The sequence below is a fragment of the Dipodomys spectabilis genome, unplaced genomic scaffold, assembly GCF_019054845.1.
Source record: "Dipodomys spectabilis isolate Male_0828 unplaced genomic scaffold, ASM1905484v1 ptg000526l, whole genome shotgun sequence".
In the NCBI taxonomy this organism is placed as follows: domain Eukaryota; kingdom Metazoa; phylum Chordata; class Mammalia; order Rodentia; family Heteromyidae; genus Dipodomys; species Dipodomys spectabilis.
In genome coordinates this window covers 1,411,621-1,433,287 of record NW_024871203.1, presented here as the reverse complement: position 1 = coordinate 1,433,287, position 21,667 = coordinate 1,411,621, and the positions used below count along the sequence as shown (strand labels likewise).

At 40.5% G+C, this 21,667-nt stretch overlaps 1 protein-coding gene across 3 annotated transcripts in view; it reads left to right on the top strand.

Moving 5' to 3' along the window:
* Pdk3 (pyruvate dehydrogenase kinase 3) overlaps positions 1-20,348 on the top strand; it is a 70,944-nt gene extending 50,596 nt beyond the window's left edge. Inside the window, exons 7-12 of one of the 3 annotated variants that reach the window (XM_042670202.1) lie at positions 6,055-6,131; positions 7,794-7,895; positions 8,439-8,549; positions 12,870-12,983; positions 16,437-16,576; positions 19,412-20,348. In XM_042670202.1, the coding sequence (XP_042526136.1) occupies positions 6,055-6,131; positions 7,794-7,895; positions 8,439-8,549; positions 12,870-12,983; positions 16,437-16,576; positions 19,412-19,442 (575 nt within the window). In that variant the 3' untranslated portion in view covers positions 19,443-20,348. Of the gene's footprint in view, positions 1-6,054; positions 6,132-7,793; positions 7,896-8,438; positions 8,550-12,869; positions 12,984-16,436; positions 16,582-19,411 lie in introns of all 3 variants that reach the window. The other 2 variants (XM_042670203.1, XM_042670204.1) reach the window with 2 other exon arrangements.
* Positions 20,349-21,667: the final 1,319 nt, after the last annotated feature.

Below are 21,667 nucleotides of genomic sequence, written 5' to 3'. Positions count from 1 at the left end.
GCTTTTCAGTTGGGTCCACAATGGGATGTTTACAGCTGGGCTCAGGTGGATTGCCCTGTCTGCACTTCAGACAAGTTCGCACATACCTGGGATTCTGCCTGGCATCTATATAGGCCTGGGACAATAGGGTAGGGATCAATCCTTCACACAAATATTTAAATTTCATGATAGGCATAAAATAGAATATGATGTGGCATTCCCAGTAACAATGTACATAGTCTAGATAGAGGAAAATGAATTATGTTCACATTCCCCAACTACCAGGAGAAAAATATTTTACTTAGTAAAGATCTTTGCCCCCTTTATCTGCAAGTACCTTTGCCATCTGGATATATAGGTCAAAGAAAAATGTACTCTTGTCATTGTTCTTGAAGAAAGGCAGTAAAAAAAAATCAATTCCTGGGGCTGGGAAGATGGCTCAGTGGTAGAGCGCTTGCCTTGCATGCTCAAGGCCCTGGGTTCGATTCTTCAGCACCACATAAGCAAAAAGAAAAAAGCCGGAAGTGGTGCTATGGCTCAAGTGGTAGAGTGCTAGCCTTGAGCTGAAGAGCTGAGGGACAGCGCCCAAGCGCAGAGTTCAGGCCCCACGACCGGACCCCCCCCAAAAAAAAAAAATCAATTCCAATTCTCCTTTAAATGAGAGATGTGACTTACATTGCTGTGACACCAAACAACTTAATTTTTTATCTATCTATCTATCTATCTATCTACTGTCAGTTGTGGGGCTTGAACTCTGAGCCTGGACGCTGTCCCTGAGCTCTTAGGCTCAAGGCGAGCCCTCTACCTCTTGAGCCACAGCGCTTGGCGTTGGTTTTCTGGTGATTATTTGGAGATAAGAGTCTCACGGACTTTTCCTGCTCAGGCTGGCTTTGAACCATGATCCTCAGATCTCAGCCTCCTGAGTAGCTAGGATTACAGTCATGAGCCACTGGCTCATGGCCTTAATTTTTTAAAATGGAAATTTAAAAAAAAAGGTTTTAAAAGAATATTGAGAGCCAGATGCCAGTGGCTCACACTTTTAATCCTAACTATTCAGTAGGCTGAGCTCTAAGGATCACAATTTGAAGTAAGTCTAGGCAGAAAAGTCCATGAGACTTTTATCTCCAGTTAAGCACCAAAAAGCTGCCAGTAGAGCTGTAACTCAAGTTGCTAGCTTTGGGCAGAAAACCTAAGGAAGAGTGCATAGGCCCTGAAGTTCAAGCCCTAGTACTGGTGCAAAAAAGAAAGAATATCTTACGATAAAATATGAAAAGACTTTAGCGGTGCCCAGTGGCTCACACTTGTAATCCTATCTACTCAGGAGGCTGAGATCAAAGGATCACAGTTCAAAGCCAGCCAGGGCAGAAAAGTTTGTGAGACTCTTTATTGCCAATAAACCACTCAAAAAACCAGAAATGGTGCTGTGACTCAAGTGGTAGAGCACTTGCCTTGAGCTGAAGAGCTCAGGGACAGTGCCCAGGCCCGGTGTTCAAGCCCCATGACTGACAAAAAAAAGGCTTTATGGGCTGGGAAGGTGGCTCAGTGGTAGAGCGCTTGCCTTGCATGCTTGAGGCCCTGGGTTTGATTCCTTAGCACCACATAAGCAGGGGGAAAAAAAGCCGGAAGTGGCGCTGTGGCTCAAGTGGTAGAGCGCTAGCCTTGAGCTGAAGAGCTGAGGGACAGCGCCCAGGCCCAGAGTTCAGGCCCCACGACTGGACCAAAAACAAAAACAAAAAAAGGCTTTAGGCTACTGTTAAAGGACAGTTGTTCCTGCTGTCTACATGAACGTATGAAATCAGAGCTGTTTCCAAAATCTATTGGGTTCTTTCAGAATAATTGTGCTTTCATTTTGAGTGGGTTTGGCTTGGATATTCCTGATTGGAAATGTCTTAACATTCTACTTCTTCCTATTGGCTAGATGGAACTTGACTTAATCATCCAGATTTTAGTGTTGCTCAAACAATGGAATTTAAAAGGGCAAGGGCAATGAATGGCTCTTTCCTGCTTGGTGCATGGCAGCCTTACTCACCCTCCAGCCCAAGCAGCCGGTCTGATCTTGCTGTCCCAGAGCTTAGCTGTGTCAGCACATTCCTCCCAACTGGCTGCCATGCTCAGCAGCTCACCCACCATCACCAGAGCTTTACAACTCTTTTTGACATTATCACAAAAGAATGAAGGCCCTTTTCCCATCACTAAAAGAAATGAATGCTGGTGTTTATAGGCAATGTCTAGTTCTCTATTGCCTTGGGTAATATAGTTATGATTGACATTAATGATTTCTTGAGTGCCAGAGCTCTTTTTGAGCATGGTTAAAGCATATGTTTTAGCCAGGTGCCAGTGGCTCATGCCTGTAATCCTAGCTACTCAGGAGGCTGAGATCTGAAGATCGTGGTTCAAAGCCAGTCCAGGCAGGAACGTCTGTGAAACTCATCTCCAATTAACCACCAGAAAACTGGAAGTGGCGCTGTGGCTCAAGTGGTAGAGCACTCACCTTGAGCTGAAGAGCTGAGGGATAGTGCCCAGGTCCAGAGTGCAAGCCCTACCACTCCCCACCAAAAAAAAGAATGTGCTTTAGCTCTAATGAGCTCCTTGTTAGGCATACAGGTCAGAAGTTGATCTGGAGCACTTTAAGTAGAGACTTTTGTATTAGTGTTAGTGTGTGTGTGTGTGTGTGTGTGTGTGCGCGCGCATGTGTGTGTGCATGCGTGTGTGAGCATGTGCTTCCCCCAGTGTAAGAGCTGATCCCATGTTCTAGGGGGGAGTCAAACCCAGATTCATGTGGGTACATTTTAGGAGTTCTTTTTGTGTGTGTCAGTCCTGGAACTTGAACTCAGGGCCTGGACTCTGTACCTAATCATCTTTTGCTCAAGGCTAGTAGTGTTCAACCACTTCTGGCTTTTTGGTAGTTTAATGGAGATAAGAGTCTCATGGACTTTCTTTCCTGGGTTGGCTTCAAACCACAATCCTCAGATCTCAGCTGCCTGAGTATCCATATTGAATACTTTAAGTGGCCCCATACACAATTCAGAAGTCATTACCGAGAGCTTTGTTAACACTGAGAAATTAACTTTTAGTAATGGCAACTATAGTCAACATGGACTGATTATTTACTATGTGGAAGGCTCTGTGTATACTAGTTTAATGACTGTTATCTCATTTAATCTTTATATGTACCTGATGAAATATGTACGGAGCCCATTTCAGAGATGCAGCATTGAGGCCCAGATGAGTTAAATACTTACTGTAGTTATAAATTGGCAGCCAGGTCTTAATCCCAGTGTTGATTTTGAACCGTACTCTATATTGTTTTTAATAGTCTTTATTGCATTGACTTTGAGAATCAATTAACCAACTTTAACCGCACTTCTACTTCTTTTCTTTTATATGCATTTTGTTTTCCTTCTTAGCTTCTAGTTTCTGTTTTTCATTCTTATTAGAAAACTTCCTGAAAGTAACTTTCTTTATGTAGTATTCTGTTGACATTTGTTAAATGTTGTTTTAGCTAATGATATTTGGGGCAACCCACTGTGCAAAATAGAAACTTTATTATTTTGTACATCTTAAGCATGGAAATGTAGACCATTTTTTCCATTGACTTTTAAAATGTACTATTAGGTGGAAAATTCACATTCAGTGTCTTATTTTAGAAAATCAACAAACATCACTTAAGCAGACATTACTTAAAAGCCACTAGACCCAGGATAAGGGAAGAGTTATGGACAAAAATATTTGACTTGGTTTTAAAAGAAGGAAAGAAGTGTAAACTATAATATTCTCAAAGAAAAGTGCAAATAATTGAGCAAGACTTCAGATGGCTTCTAGAGAATGTTATTTGAACTTTAAAAAAGCACCATAAAAGGTTTTTTTCATTTCTTTAAAATTTAGAGTAAAAAGGTTGGATTCAGAGGCTGTTTATATAAATAGACATGTCTTTTGGCACAAGATAGACCAGATTAAGCACTCTGCTTGCTCCACTGAAATAACAATAAAAGAATCCAGAGAAACCCAGCAATGGAAACTAGGTAGAACTCAGCAGTGGATAGTTGTTTTAGTCCCTTCAGGTTGCTGTCATGAAAATTACCAAAGAGGGGCTAGGAAGGTGGCTAAGTGGTAGAGCGCTTGCCTTGCATGCATGAGGCCCTGAGTTCGATTCCTCAGCACCACATAAGAAAAAAGCCGGAAGTGGCGCTGTGGCTCAAGTGGTAGAGTGCTAGCCTTGAGCTGAAGAGCTGAGGGACAGTGCCCAGGCCCAGAGTTCAGGCCCCACGACTGGACCCAAAAGAAAAAAGAAAAAAAGAAAATTACCAAAGGTTAGGTGGCTTAAACAATAGACATTTGTTTCTCATAGTTCTGGTAGCTAGGAAGTCCAAGACTGTAGTGCATGAAGCCCTGAGTTTGATACTTTGCCCCAAATAAGCTTTTGAGCCAGTTATATTAGTCAGATTTCTGTTGCTGTAACAATATACCTGAGATAAAGGAGGGAAGATTTCTTTTTGGCTCATGATTTCAGAGGTTTCAGTCCAAGGTACTTGGTTCCATTGTTTTCGGGCTTTGTAGCAAGGCACTATATATATTGGCAGGGAGTGCATGGTGGAGTAATGTTGCGTTACCTCGTGGTGGCCAGGAAGCAAAGAGAAAAGGGAGAAAAGGCCAGGCTTCTGATATCCCCCTAAAGGAGATACTCCTAATGGCCTAACTGACTCCTACTAGGCTTCACCTCCTAAAGATTCTACTATCTTCCCATAGCCAGCAGACATACTTTTAACACATAGCCTTTGGAAAACATTAGATATCCAAACCATAGCACCAAATGCCCAGTTTCATAATCACTTATGTTACCAGAGTCACAGTCTTTCCAAAGCCTGTTTGTTCCCATGTAACACTTCCCACCCTATGAACCACGAAGAATTGCCATGAGGATTCAATTGGATAATATATGTAAAGGATTAAGAACCAGATCAATGTTAGCTCTAATTTCTTACGTTCATGTAGTTTCAGTCTCTTAAGTCATGTCAGGTCATGAAGAGGGGGAAGAACTGTTTCTGAGCATCTTTTCTCACACTATTCTTAGTGCTTGACATAGGATTCAGTTTCTTAGATTTTCCTCAGTTCTCTGACGCTCAGAGAAAAATTACTACAGGTCTTCAGAGGTTAGTTGCTAGTAGAAAGTTATGTGAGCCTTACATTCTACTCTACAATATGCCCTGTTTACAATAATTCAACAAAGTTTAATACTGCTTGTGTTATTTTTCTGCTCCTGTGACAAAATGCCTGAAAAAAAAAACTTAAGGAGAGAATGGGCTATCTATAGGCTCATGGATTCATTCTGTGGTCGACTGGCTCCATTGTTCTAAGGCAAGAAACACACTGTAAGACAGAGGAGGCAAAGAAAGGGACGGTGACAAGACATACAGGTGAAGGGCATGCCCTCCCCCGCCCCACTCCCAGCGACCTACTTCCTCTGACTGGCCCTCACCTCCTAGTTTCTACTACTTCCCAATCATCCTATTGAATTGTGAATCCACCAATAGATTAATCATTGAGTAGGTCAGGGCTCTTACCATCCAATCACTCCCCAAAGCCCATTAGCTAGCAACTGGTTAAGCCTTTTAACACAGGAATCTTCCTAGACATTGCAGATTCAAACCATTACATTGCTGTTAAGTCTGATTCACCAGCCTCTCTCCTCTGGTGACTCATATCCCTACATATGACCATTGGGGTCAGTAATGAAGGTGTCCTTCTAATTGAAAAATGCCAAGTAACATTTAGGTATCCTATATTTATCTTCACATCATAGCATAGATGTTAATGTTCTTATTTTGTTCAGCTAAGTTCCAAAGAGCTGGAATGATTTGTCCAAGCTCACAAAACTGGTAAATTAAGGAACTGGATTTCACCCCAAGTTTATTTGATTTGGAAGCGTATGTTTTCCCTCAGTCTTGCCATTGGAGATAAGACCCTTGTATTATTTTTTATAGAGTTGTGTTTTATATACTTGGAAAATAGAAGATGAACATCATTCTGACTTTTAGTTTGGGTACTATTCATTGATGGTTTTGTCTCTGTTTGCAGCCAAAGCACCAGACAAACCTATTCAAGTAGTTTATGTGCCCTCCCATCTGTTTCACATGCTATTTGAGTTGTTCAAGGTAAGTGGAATTTAAAAACATGGAACAAAGTCTTCATTTTAAATTACTTCGATTCAGGGCATAATGGATTCATTAGATTAGCATAAGAAAAAGGTTTTGCATAACCATTTTAAAAATTCTATTTCTGATATCCTGTGGGTTTTTTTATAATTTGTACACTGTGAGATGAAAAATTGCTGTGTACAGTATAGTTTTCCTGAATATTAGTACATACTGATTTCGAAACTTAATTGTACTTTAGTGACTTTACATCAGATCCATACTGTTTTTCTTCAGTTATGAGATGAGAGATGCTTTTCAGTTTCCAAATCTGGCAAAGGCATTATAGGTGGGCGTCAGACCAAAATAAAACTGTGTTTATACAGATGTATGCTACTGAGCATTAGCTGTGATCATGCATTAGTAGCTGTTCTTACCCTCAAAGATCCTGTGGCCATTTTGCATGTTTGAGTCAATTTACAATCTCTGACAGAGGCAAATCTGAAGAGAAAGCTGTGGATGGCCTGTACCCAAAAGGACAAAAACAAAAGCCCCAATTCTGCTAGGCTCCAATGGCTCGTTCCTGTAATCCTAGCTACTCTGAGATCTGTGGATTGTGGTTCAAAGCCATCCAGGTCAGGGAAGTCAGTGAGACTTCTGTTTCCACTAAACTACAAACAAAAAAAAGCTGGAAGTAGAGCTGTGACGCTCAAGTGGTAGAGCACTAGCTTTGAGCACCAAAGTTCAGGAACAGCACCCAAGCCCTGAGTTCAAGCCCCATCATCAGCAAAAAAAAAAAAAAAAAGACAAATGTCTTCTTCAGATTCTCTATAGACTAAGCTATTGCTTTTGTTTCCTAGTAGCTAATGTTGTTAGCAGTTTTAAGGCATTTGAGCTAAAATTTTATTTCTTCCATTGTGGAAAACACTACATTGAACATCTGAAAAATCAGTTATGCTTATTTGCTTCCAAAAATTAGAACATTACTGATGTAAAACTATAGAATAGAGATGGCCATTCAATTGTGAAAATTCCCTTCCACAGCTGTGGGGTTTCTCCACATTTCTCTGTAACTAATATTTCTTGCACATTTCTCAGCCAAATGATTAATTTTCTGTGGGAAGCATGAATGTTTTCCATTTTTCTGCCATCTTTAGAGGAAAGGTGCTTTATAAATGGCAGACTGACAAATAGGATTTCAAGTGCACACATCAGCTTCTGCAGCCTCATTACATGTGATTAAAAAAATTCCTCTAAGTTGAGTTGAATAATTTTAGAAGTCTAAAGCAAAAATAAAGGAAGCAAGGAAAGAAAAATAAATATTGAGCATGTTGGATAGGGCTAAAAACTATATGAAAATTTTTTTTCCTTGATCTGAACTCATTTAGCTAAGCTCCTTAGGGGGAAAATGCATCTACATCCAGCTAATATTGGCCCACAAAAAATTGTTGTGTTCCTTTCTTTTTTACAATTGTAGTTTGTCGGGTGGAGATATAGTTCAGTGGTGTAGGGTATGTGTGTATTTAGTATGTGTAAGGTTCTGGGGTCAACACCAAAATTAATTAACTAATTAAATAGTGGCTTATGAGTCAGCAGTGTGTGTGTGTGTGAGTGTGTGTGTGTGTGTGTGTGTGTGTGTGTGTGTGTGTGTGTGTGTGTTTAAAGACAGTCTTACAATTTCAGAACTCAATGAGGGCAACAGTCGAATTATATGAAGACCGAAAAGAGGGTTACCCAGCTGTGAAAACTCTTGTTACTTTGGGTAAAGAAGACTTGTCTATCAAGGTAACTGCTTTATATTTACGTATATACTTTATCAATGTTGAGACATTGAGAGATCAAAGGGAGAGAAGAAAACTGACAGTTACTATATTATCTATATGTATAGCCATGTAACAGTGTTTCAGTCAGTCATGAGTTGACTATATATGATGATGGTCCTATAAGATTACATTGCTTAGTGACACAGTAACCAGCCTGGTTGTATAAACACACTCTATGATGCTTGTGTGATAAAACTGCCTAATGAAGCAATTCATAGGCTATATCCTTATGGTCAAGTGACATATGAAAGCACCATGTTGCATTCTTAGCTTAAGTTATCCTATTTAAACTTCATTGAGCAAGACTTCAACCCGAAGCCTGCTGGATCCTGCTTCACTGGTCTACCTCCTTTGTTGTACACTGTTCCCAAAGAAGCCACATTTCAGTAGCTCCTACTATGTTTTAGAGCATTCTAGCATGTGATTTACTTAATGAACTCATTGCCTCCCACTAAATATAGATTGACTTCTTTTTTTAAAATGTTCGTCTATTTGTACACTGCAGATAAGTGATCAAGGTGGTGGAGTTCCACTTCGAAAAATAGATCGCCTGTTTAATTACATGTACTCCACTGCTCCTCGACCTAGTCTGGAGCCTTCAAGAGCGGCTCCCTTGGTAAGCATTACAAACTACTGCTGAAGAAAACGACCTTGCCTTAATAGAAGGATGGACTGGCCTAGCTTTCTGGATTGTTAGGCTAGAATCACTGAATTAGGGTGCTTCCCCATATGGTTTGGAGAAAAGGGAGATTTTTTGTTGTTGTTTGTTAGTTATGGGGATTGAACTCTGGGCCTGGGTGCTGTCCCTGAGCTCTACCACTTGAGCCACAGCACCACTTAGGTTTTCTGGTTATTAATTGGAAATAAGAGTCTCACAGACTTTCCTGCCTGGGCTGGCTTTGAACCACAATCGTCAGATTTCAGCCTCCTGAGTAGCTAGGATTTCAGGCATGAGCCACTGGCACCTGGCAAAAGGGGAGATTTTTACCTTGGCCTCTTTTCCCTTCCCCTCCCTGCTCCCCCCCCTTCTTCCTTCCTCCCCTCCCCTTCCCCTTCTCTTCCCTCCTTTTCCTCCTTCCTTCCTTGTCCCAGTACTAGGGCTTGAACTCAAGGCCTAGGCACTGTCCCTTAGCTTATTTGCTTAAGACTGATGCTCTGCTGTTTGAGCCACAGCCCTACTTCCAACTTTTTTGCTAGTTAATTGGAGACAAGAGTGTCATGCATGGACTTTTGTACCTTGGCTGGCTTTGAAACACAGTCCTAAGATCTCAGCTTCCGGAGTAGCTAGGATTACAAGTGTGAGCCACCACTACCTGGCTATCACTACATTCTTCATGAGTCCTTTGGCCCTAGATTGCTACATACTTTGATGTCACATCCCATAGATGTTCAACTTATCCAAAGCTTTGAATATCTACAATATAGTTTGTTTATATACTTAGAATGTTTAATTATGAAAACATTAAAAATTTCTTATTACGTTGTAATCCTAGCTGCACAGGAGGCTGAGATCTGAGGATCATGGTTTGAAGCCAGACTGGGCAGGAAAGTCTGTGAGACTCTTATCTACAGTTAACCACCAGATAACTGGAAGTGGCGCTGTGGCTCAAAGTGGTAGAGCACTATGCCTTTAAGCAAAAATGCTCAAGAATAGCAGCCAAGCCCTGAGTTCAAGCTCCATGACCAACCAAAAAAAAAGTTTCCAGCTGGGAATGTGTCTTAGTGGTAAATTACTTGCCTAGCATGCATGAAGCCCTGGATTCAATTCCTCAGTATCACATAAACAGAAAAAGCCAGAATTGGCGCTGTGGCTCAAGTTGTAGAGTGGTAGCTTTGAGCAAAAGAAGCTCAGAGACAGTGCCCAGGCCCTGAGTTCAAGCCCCAGGACTGGCAAGAAAAAATTCCTATTAAATCACCTAAGCACAAAACGTATAAGTGATATATAAATTTTCCAGGTCTTTTCTGTAACATTTGGAACTACCCTTCATCACTATTAAGGTAGTCAGAAAAACCTCTGGTTAAGATAGTAGCGTGTATGCCGGGCGCTGGTGGCTCACGCCTGTAATCCTAGCTACTCAGGAGGCTGAGATCTGAGGATCGTGGTTCAAAGCCAGCCCGGGCAGGAGAGACCATGAGACTCCTATCTCCAATAAACCACCAGAAAACCGGAAGTGGCGCTGTAGCTCAAGTGGTAGAGCGCTCGCCTTGAGCTGAAGAGCTGAGGGACAGCGCCCAGGCCCAGAGTTCAAGCCCCACGACCGACAAAAAAAAAAAAAAAAAAAAAGATAGTAGCGTGTAGATCCAATAGGACCATCCTTTCTTCCCCTGCTGAGTGAGTCTAATTGACAAACAACAATTGAACTCTTTGTCATTAAACACAGCAACATATTTATCAGTTGACAAAACAGTTCAAGATATATATTAAATTTCATCTTAAAGTCTTACCTGGCTGATAAACATATAAGGTCGTCTTATGTGTATGAATAAAAACACTTTGCATCATTTATTCAACGCAGAGTTAACTCAGCATGTAGAAAACAGAGAGAAGGGCTGGGAAGGTGGCTCAGTGGTAAAGCGCTTGCCTTGCATGCCTGAGGCCCTGGGTTCGATTCCTCAGCACCACATAAGAAAAAAGCCGGAAGTGGCGCTGTGGCTCAAGTGGTAGAGCACTAGCCTTGAATTGAAGAGCTGAGGGACAGTGCCCAGGCCCAGAGTTCAGGCTCCACGACCGGACCCAAAAAAAAAAAAAAAAAAAGAAAACAGAGAGAAAATAATTTTTATAGAGATTCAAAAAAATTTGCAAAAGATCAACTTGCCTGAACAGCATCTAGTACCTATTTAAATAAACACAGAAAAAGAAGCTGCTGGAAACAAATCCAGTGTTTTTTCAAGTTGTTCATAAAGAGAATAAGGCTTGCATATTCCAGATCTTAAAAAGGCATCCTGAGGGTAGCTGTTATGTCAATGTTTTCTTTATGAAAAATTGAAGTAAGACACCTTTCAATGTATTCACATTTCTACTATTTAGATGAGGAAATGCGATTATTAGTACTTTGTCCATGGTCACTCAACTGACTCAGGTTAGGGTGTGTGCTGGTTATGTCTGAAATCTTTTCCATATATAGGGTGTTTTCTCTTTCTGAACAAATGCTTCCCCTAGCATCTCCCCCAGTTTGTAAACTGCCCTCAGCTTTCAAGTGAGTGCTGGATATATGCTACTAGAAAGCATACTTTCCTCTCCAAACATCTTAGAAACTTACACCTCTGTAACTTGATACATGCATTTCTTTTTTGAAAATGGCCACCCAGCTAATTCCTTTTGGTCCATAGAAACACTGGGAAACCTTTCCTCAACATTGCCACACCCAAAGTAGAGACCTTTGTGCTGTGTTCCTTGGGGCTCTAGGTTTTCCTGTTTCCTCACAGGTGTTTCTGTGTCCTCTGCTGTTTCCCGCTAGACCTAGAATTCACTTGCTCTTTTCCTGAGATTCACTGATTTCACTTCAATCACTACTGTGGATAGCTCATCTTTCCTGCTGGCCATATTTCGGCTAATCTTAAGGCCCTTCAATGATGGGGGCCTGTATCCTGTCACCCCCACTCTTTCAGTTAGGCTTAACCTTGAAGGTCTCCAAAGGAGATGTTAGAAAATAGTAGAAATCCTCATACCTCTTTAAACTTGCTGCTCTCAGAAGTCATAATAAGAAAACAAAGGAGGAGGTAACAAAGCTCCATAGGAAATGTACTCATTACCTTACTCATGTAACTGTAACCCCTCTGTACACTATTTTTACAATAAGCATATAAAAATGAAAAAAATTAACAATACCTAAAGAAGTCATAATACCAAATTTCATCATTTAGCTTTACTATGGTTTAGGCACTGTGACTTTACATTTATTTACATTTATTATATCCTTTAATCCTTCTAGTAGACCCAAAGTAAGCTTTTTTTGTCGTATGTTTGGGGAAGTGTCAAAGAGATTGAGACTTCTCAGTCTCACAAAAAAAGTTGATTTCAACTTAGGTCTGAGTTCAAATACAGTTGGACCACTGCCTGTCTTTCCATCACCTTGCTCAGAGAAGCTGAAGCTTTTTTTTTTTTTTTTTGCTGGTCATGGGCCCTGAACTCTGGGCCTGGGCGCTGTCCCTCAGCTCTTCAGCCCAAGGCTAGCACTCTACCACTTGAGCCACAGCACTACTTCCGGCTTTTTCTGCTTATGTGGTGCTGAGGAATCACACCCAGGGCCTCATGCATGCAAGGCAAGCACTCTACCACTGAGCCACCTTCCCAGCCCCATCTCCCCCACCCACTCATGACCACCACTATTGAATTTAGTCTTAATTATTCTTGTAGTTCTCACCAATATTTGAGACCCCTTTGAAAAAAGCTACTGGTTGTCAGAGTTGTAATGACAGATAGGAAGCCACTAGAATTTGTTTTCTTATCTCAAAAAAAAAAAAAAAAAAAACTACTGTATATTAACTTGTGGTATCTTTTCCAGAACCTTAAGAAGTAGACTCTGAGACAATGGCTTTCTTTTCAGTCTTTTAGCCTTGTTACTGGTGGCTTTGAACTCTTGTGCTATTAATTCTCACTCTAGAGAACAAGCAAATCTGATAATGGAACTTTGAAATGAATGTAGTTTAGTTTTGTCATCAGATAAAATTCCACTTGATTTGGTATTTGCTTTTTGAAAGTGCAAAAAACTGTTAGTGGAAAAAATAGAATTTTTGACTGTTATTATCCAAACATATGAGAAATTTTTTTAGAGTGAAAATAGATTGTCAAGCCATAGATAAGCATATATGTCATAGTGATTGAATTAACAATTCATTTTATTTAAATCTGAATCAATAATTTATTTTAATCTCCTCTGAATTGTACTCATATAAATTATATGTGCTTGTCTCACTATTTTAATTTTTTTAACAGGCTGGCTTCGGTTATGGTTTGCCAATTTCTCGTCTGTATGCTAGATATTTTCAGGGAGATCTAAAGTTATATTCCATGGAAGGAGTGGGTACTGATGCTGTCATTTATCTGAAGGTACTGCATTCTATTTCTGTTGCTGTATAACTAATTGAGAAAAACACCATATCATCCCTTGCATTCCTCACTTTTGATTTTATGCTCAGATACAGAAAAAAATATAAAGCATGGAGATATAAAAAGTTAAAATACTGACTTTTAAAACCATAATTCTAACTTGTAATTTTTCATAGTCTGTTGCTTAGCTGGCTTAGCTGAGTACCAGTGGCTCACACCTGTAATCCTTGCTATTCAGGAGGCTGAGATTTGAGGATTGCAGTTTGAAACCTCGGGCAGGAAAGTCCAACTGATCACCAAATAAACCAAAAGTGGAGTTGTAACGCAAATGGTAGAGCACCAGCCTTGAACAAAACAAGCTTAAGAACAGTGCCTAGACTCTGAGTTCAAGCCCTAAGACCAGCACACACATAAAAAATATCACTGGCTTTCTCAAGGCATAAGAATTCAGTAATGAAAATATGGTTATAAAAAGGTTGATCTAGGCTGTGTGCCAGTAGCTCACACCTGTAATCCTAGCCACTCAGGAGGCAGAGAACTGAGGATCATGCTTTAAAGCCAGCCTGGGCAGGAAAGTCCATGAGACTTATTTCCAATTTAACCACCTAAAACAAAGGTCAAAGTGCAGTGGTGGCTCAAGTAGTAAAGCTCTAGCCTTGAGTTTAGATGGGAGTTGCGGGGGGAAGCAAGCTCAGGAACAGCACCTAGGTCCTCAGATCAAGCCCAGGACCAGTACACAGAAAAAAAATTAAATATTGAGGGGCTGGGAAGGTGGCTCAGTGGTAGAGCACTTGCCTTGCATGCATGAGGCCTGGGTTCGATTCCTCAGCACCACATAAGCAGAAAAAAAAAGCCGGATATGGCGCTGTGGCTCAAGTGGTAGAGTGCTAGCCTTGAGCTGAAGAGCTGAGGGACAGTGCCCAGAGTTCAGGCCCCACAACCGGACCCAAAAAAATAAATAAATAAAATAAATGTTGAAGACAGGTGTTTGTGGCTATGATCCCTATCATCCTAGCTATTAAAGAAACTGAGATCTGAGGATCATAGTTGGAAGCCAGCCCTGGCAGGGAAGTCTATGAGATTCTTATCTCCAATAAACTATTCAGAAAAAAGCTGGAAGTGGTGCTGTGGCTCAAGTGGTAGAGTGCTCACCTGATAGCACCCAGGCTTAGAGTTCAAGCCCTAGGACCAGCAAAAAAATCTTTTAAAAAGTATTGATACTCTGTAACAATCTTTCTCATTTATTGCTACTGTTGGGTTTGATTTCTTTTTTTCTTTTTTGTTTCACCTTTAAAAAAAGAAAAAAATCTATATTTTATAAACCCTTGTGTCAAGGACTGACTCTCAGTAGATCACAAGCAAGGGAGCTGCTGTGCTATGCTTAAAACCCTGACTCTGAAGCAGGTTGTCCAAAAATGGTTTAGAGGCTGGGAATGTGGCGTAGTGGTAGAGTGCTTGCCTAGCATGAATGAAGCCCTGGGTTCTATTCCTCAGTACCACATCAATAGGAAAAGACAGAAGGTGCTGTGGCTCAAGTTGTAGAGTGTTAGCCCTGAGCAAAAGAAGTTCAGGGACAGTGCCCAGGCCCTGAGTTCAAGCCCCAGGACTGGAAAAAAAAAAAATTGTTTCGTGCTAGCTTCCACAGGAATGTGCATTGTGTGATGGGGAAAGGGTAGGCTTTTATTTATAAATGCTCAAATATTTAGAGTCTTTTTGTTTATTTGCTTATTTACTTATTTATTTTGCTGGTCGTGAAGCCTGAACTCTGGGCCTGGGCCCTGTCCCTCAGCTCTTCAGCTCAAGACTAATCCTCTACCACTTGAGCCACAGCATCACTTCCAGCTTTTTTTCTGTTTATGTGGTGCTGAGGAATCGAACCCAGGGCCTCATGCATGCAAGGCAAGCACTCTACCACTGAGCCACCTTCCCAGCCCCTAGAATATTTTTGAATAGTTAATAGAAGTACTAGCAAAAATTTACAAAAAAGAGCTACCCCTCCCCCGCAAAAAAGAAGAAAGAAAACCAAGTCTACCTCTGCTGGTCCTACGCCACCAGTTCTCTTACAGTAGTGACTACAAGTCTTAATCTCCTAGAGGTTTATATATTTATATAAATTTATACAAATTTTAAATTTATGTGAATATATATTTATATAAATTTATAAATATGACAGGAATCTAATATTTGCCCATGTAACTGACATTTCCCTTATTTTCACTTAGTTTATGCTTACTTTGCAGATCTTCCTACATATAATTCATATAGAGCTGACTCATTCTGTTTAACTGTGACATATATGTTTATAGTACCATATTTTGGGGGAGGGCTATTGTGGGGTTTGAACTTAGGGCCTGGGTACTGTCCCTTAGCTCTTTTGCTCAAGACTAGTGCTCTACCACTTTGAGCCACAGCTCCACTTCTGTATTTTGAGTGGATAACTGGAGATGAGAGTCTCACGGGGACTTTTCTACCCAAGCTGGCTTCAAACCTCAATCCTCAGATCTCAGCCTCCTGTGTAATTAGGATTACAGATATGAGCCACCAGTGCCAGGCTACAGTACCATGATTTAACCAGTTATTTGGAGTGTTTCTCTTAGATGTCATTGCTTATAGATAATGTGATTTTTGTTTGCTTTGGCGCTTGAAATTGAACCCAGGATCCCATGCGTGTTAAGCACACTAGACCACAGAGCTACATGCCCAACCCTGAACTACTATGGTATTTGATATTACTTTTATGTTTATAAATCTGATATGTATGAGATTATTTCTTCCTGAGCCCTATTGAGGGAAAAGGTGCCTAGTGAACAATAGTGCTTGACCTAAGAATAGTCAGTTTTCTGCTAGATATGTATACTTCAGTACTGATTTTTGAATGAGTAAGTGAATGTTTTCTTTCCTTTAAAAAATAAAGCTTCATGGAAGTGGCGCTGTGGCTCAAGTGGTAGAGCGCTAGCCTTGAACTGAAGAGCTGAGGGACAGCGGCCAGACCCAGAGTTCAGGCCCCACGACCGGACCCAAAAAAAATAAAATAAAATAAAGCTTCAGTTTTAGCCTGGAGCCAGTAGTGGCTCTTGCTTGTAATCCTAGCTACCCTGGAGACTAAGATCCTAGGAACATGGTTCAAAGCCATCCCAGGCAAGAATGCCCATGAAACTCTTTATCTCCAATTAACGACCAGAAAGTTGGAAGTGGTGGTTGGATCCAAGTGGTAGAGTGCTAACCTTGAATGCAAAAGCTCAGGAACAGCACCCAGGCCCTCAGTTCAAATCCCCATGCCAGGGGTGGGGACAGGGAAGCCTTCCTGGCCAGTCTAATTAAAATGTTAAGTTAAATTGTAAGTTAAGTTCAAGAGCTATGCATTATGATTACTGCTGTTTTAGAAGGTACAATATGTGTGTCTTATGAGAAATGTAGCATCATGGACCTGAAGTGTATGTGCTTTTTCCATAGGCCCTTTCAAGTGAATCATTTGAGAGGCTGCCAGTGTTCAATAAGTCTGCATGGCGCCATTACAAGACCACACCTGAGGCCGATGACTGGAGCAATCCCAGCAGTGAACCAAGAGATGCCTCAAAATACAAGGCTAAACAGTAATGTACTACTTTGATTTCCATTGTAAACATCTGATTTGTCCCCAGAATATACCATCTAGATGAGCGAACAGTGCGTTAACACCTGATGTCCTCTGCAGTTTTATCCCTGGAAAAGCAAAATGTTCCCTAGAGAAAGATGAGAACATACTATTCAGGCCTAACAGAAGGATGTACCCAGAATTGGGTAACCAGAATCACCATGTAAATAATGGTCCACTCTCCTAAGAATCCTTGCACTGTAGGGGTATTAAACACAGTGAGCAAGGGTTTGTCTTGTCATGAATTTCATTTAAAAAGCACCCCCTGCCCGGTGCCGAGGACTCATGCCTATAATCCTAGCTACTCAGGAGGCTGAAATCTGAGGATTGAGGTTTGAAGCCAGCCCAGGCAGAAAAGTCCCTGTGACACTCTTACTTCTAAGTAACCACTCAAAAATGGAAGTGGTGCTGTGGCTCAAGTGGTAAAGCTCTATCCTTGAGCGAAATTGCTAAGGGACAGTGCCCAGGTCCTGAGTTGAAGCCCTACAACAGACATAAATAAATAATAAATAAATACCACCCCAGAAGACTTTGTAGTCAAACTCTTCTCCTCCCCTCTCCATATAGAATCATTTTTCTGACAAATAATATGTACCCTTTCAGTATGTATTCTTCTGTGTGGAACATCTATATTATTGCATGTAGTGGACATGATCCTTTTTACTACTTAGATTTCCCAATGGGAACTATATTGAATGAGATCATTTTCTTGTTTTCTACTGAGAAAGCCTATTAATCTTTGAAAGATTTCCTGGTTTCTGGCCAAAGATGATTAACCTAAGCTCGTCTGACACCTTTCATGCTCTGTCCTAGCATGAGCCATTTCCCCTAAAGAACTCATATGTTTGCTTTTCTTTTCTTCTTTCAACCAAATAGTAAAGATCTGGGAGTTGAGAGTGCTCAACTAGAGAACCTAGATTTTTCTAGGCCTTTTATCTAGACAGGTATTTGCATATGTGTGTGTATATGTATGTGAGTGTATACGCACACATATATCACTCACACGTGTGTGATATGTGTGATATGCCCCTCATATATATGCATCTATATATAAGTTCATATTGTTCATTTGATTCTTTTTGACATGCCACTGTTTCTCTCATATATTTTATTTAGTTTATTTTTTATGAAAACCTTGGTTCTTAACATCTTTAACATAGTATAGCAGAATAATAATTTTTATACCATGTACTTTATATAGCTCTGCAATTTTGTACTGTCAGTCTTTTCCAATGAGTGATGTAAATGATATGGTTTCCTACAGAAATACTATGAGAGGTACCACCATGCCACTCATCTCAAATGATGAAATGTAGACAAGTTTGGTTGCCTTACCTTTAGTCATATGATAGTAGCAATGCAGGTGTCCCACTGCCACCATGATGCGTTATTTTTCTAGGGAAGAGCTGTGCCCTGACCAGCTATACAGGGCTTAATTGCATCTCCTTTCCTTTTAATTCCACTTATAAAAACACCTCACCATTCTCAGCCAAGATTAAGCTAATCAGCTGAAATATCTCTATCACGTCAATTTCCTACCATTCCATTTCCAGTGTGTGTGCAAGCCAGAGAACACATAGGGCATGAAGTAAGACTATGGCACAGATACAAGGAGGATTTGGGTAATAAAGAACCTATCCTTAATAAGGTCCATTTGGGGTGTGAAAAGGTAGTTTTAATGGAATCCTATTGCCAAGATAATTTTTTTTTGTTTTTGTGTTGTTTTTTTTTGGGGGGGGGGGTCCAGTCGTGGGTCCTGAACTCTGGGCCTGGGCGCTGTCCCTCAGCTCTTCAGCTCAAGGGCTAGCGCTCTACCACTTGAGCCACAGCACCACTTCTGGTTTTTTTCTTTTTGCTTATGTGGTGCTGAGGAATGGAACCCAGGGCCTCAGGCATGCAAGACAAGCGCTCCAACACTGAGCCACCTTCCCAGCCCTGCCAAGATAATTTTAAAAGTAAGTAAGTAAGGTGTCGGTGGCTCACACCTGTAATCCTACCTACTCAAGAGGTGGAGATCTTAAGGATCATGATTTGAAGCCAGCCTGAGTAGACATGACTATGGGACTCTTCAATTAGCCACCAAAAAAAACCAGCCAAAAGTGGGCAGTAGCTCAAGTAATAGAGCGCTACCCAAATCCTGAGTTCAAGCCCTAGGACCAACACACACACACACACACACACACACACACACACACACACACACACACAATAGTGTAGCATGTTATATACTAAATATTCATTTCTAGTATGTTGTCAAATTTTAGCAAAACTGTTTACCTTGACAGTCTTAAATGTTAAACTAACAAGTAATGGATAGAAATCTTCAGAAATTATTTAGTGGAGATGGAAAAATTGGTGTTTATTCATGATAAATTCTAAGAAAAGTTATTCTCTAGCCAATTCTTACATACCACATTTATTTGCGATACAGTTCACATTGCATGCAGTTCATCCCTTTGAAGTATACAGTTCAGGTTTTCTTAGTATATCCACAGTTTTGCAACCCTCACCACTGATCTAAATTCAGAATATTTTCTCACCCCAAGAAGAAATCTCATATCTATTAGTAATCACTTTACATGTCTAATCAAGATTTTAACTGAAAGCAAAGAACTATTTTAGCATATACGTAATTAAATGTTATTTTTTCTATAGTCACCATAAAAATGATTCTGAATTAAGGCAAGGATTTTTTTACTTATCATTCTAACTAAATGCTCTGAGTAAATATTGGTTACAATAGAGATTATACTTATAAACTTACTGTGGATATTCCCAATTATTTCCTTTATAGGGACAAGATGAAGACTAATAGAACTTTCTAGAAAACTGAATGCTTTGATCCTCTCTGTGAAGAAAGATTGTCTTCTGCAGCTCAACCAGAGAACTTTCTCCCACCTATTCTGAGCATTACACTATAGTTATTCCCAATGTTTGAATGTGTGTTTTCTTCATACCTTTCTGTGGAGCCCTTCTATAATTACTCCAGCCAGATCTTCCACTAGCATAATAACTTGAGTAATTCTTCATGGTACTTTGCTATGGTGTGGCTGGCATCTGTCATAAAAGAGCACAGAGCACGAACTATCCTAGAGCTCTTCAACCCTCATACACTTTATTTCATTATAATGGCATCTAGTGTCTAAAGTCTTCCTAGGATTCCGAATTCTTTGCCCATTCCAGATATAACAAATCCTACTGTTTCTTTTTTATGATCAAATACCATATTTATTCCCAGCTAGGGCCTGGAGAATCTGGACATGGAAGACATCTGCTAAGTGTGTCTTAATGATTCAGTCCCAGGGACCTACCTTTCTTGTCTTATATGTGTTCCTTCTCTGATTTAGACTTGTTTTCACCTTCCATCTGACTGTATTCTCACTGTGAGGTATGGCCTCTTGATGCTAGACCTTAATCATGATGGCATTTATTTTATTTTAAAATTCATTTGTATGCTTCCATTCTGGTGATTAAAGCACCCTCAAAAGTTGACTTGAAAATTTTCACTTAAGCAATTTAGTTTCAAAGATGTTAAGTGAAAAGCTGTCTTCTAGGCAGTATCAGGCTTGTAGAGAATGGACTGAAGCTTTTATACTTTCATAAAAATCTCATCAGTGTAATACTGCATCATTGTCCTATTATATTTTTTTTAGACTTCTATGGAAAGTTCCTGTGTGATGCACTTTACTAGTACAAAATAAGACTATCGGAGAGAAAATATTCTTTCTAGTGGATTTTGAAAAAGGCTATGTCTTCCTAATTTTCATTGCCATTAATTTTAGACAACTTTAGAATTGTCAGCTTAATCTGATTTTCACAGTCCTTCTTGCTGGAGGCTGGAAATAGGAACTAGCAGAAGACACAGAATAAGGAAGGAGAATGTTATATTTGCAGTTAATACCAGAAGCTCTGAGAGTCCAGAGTCAAACCAGCTTCTAATACAACTCCACAGTATGTGTTTCTGTTCACTATAATTTTTCTACCTGCTTTTAATGTCCATATACATGTTTTACTGCAGTTCTCCAATATGGAGTCCTCTGATTTAGACATTGTTACCTATAGCTCAGTGTGGTGGTACACATCTATAATCCCATCACTTGGGAGGCTGAGGTGGGAGGATCACGTGTTCAAGGCCAGCCTGGGCTACATACCAGACTCTTGTCTGAAGAAAAAATGTTTTAACTTGTGAAGTATTCCTCTTCCTTTAGTCATACTATAGTAGCAGTGCAGATGTCTTTACTGCCACCATAGTTAGTGATCCCCCCCCCCCCCCCCCCGGGAGGAGTTATGCTCAGACCAGCTGCACTTGGCTTGATTGCAACTCTCTTAGTGCCACTGAGTCTGATTCTCTTCCATTTTATTATCTTACCTGACCTCATGGTAGCTCCCTTCTTTGCAAAGGTCTTATTTCTACAATGTCTTTGACACAGAATATAAATATGATGTCAAGTAAAAGAAAGTTTGGTGTATTTCTCACAAGAGATTGCTAAGAGATGAATCACTTAGCAAATCATTGGTTTGAAGTTGAGTCTGTGTTTTGGGAAGGGAAATGGTTCCATATGATCATTTTGTTGTGCTCTCCACAAAGTAAAAATAGTGATCCCTTGCATTCCAAGATCCCAGCTTCCTTATAAACATGAGCTAGCACCTATACACTTTTCAAGTATATTATGGGAGAAAAGGAAGCAGCACGTTCAGGCCATGGGAGCCACTGCCTCATTCCAAAAGTATTGGGGGGGTCCCCTGGGGCTTGAACTCAAGGCCTGAAGGTTGTCTTTGCTCAAGGCTAGTGCTCCACCATTTGAGCCAGAGCTTTTTTGGTAGTTTATTGGAGATAAGAGTTTCTCAGGGCTGGGAAGGTAGCTTAGTGGTAGAGTGCTTGACTAGCATGTATGAAGCCCTGGGTTCGATTCCTCAGTACCACATAAACAGAAAAAGCGGGAAGTAGTATTGTGGCTCAAGTGGTAGAGTGCTAGCCTTGAGCAAAAAGAAGCTCAGGGACAGTGCCCAGGCCCTGAGTTCAAGCCCCAGGACTGGCAAAAAAAGAAAA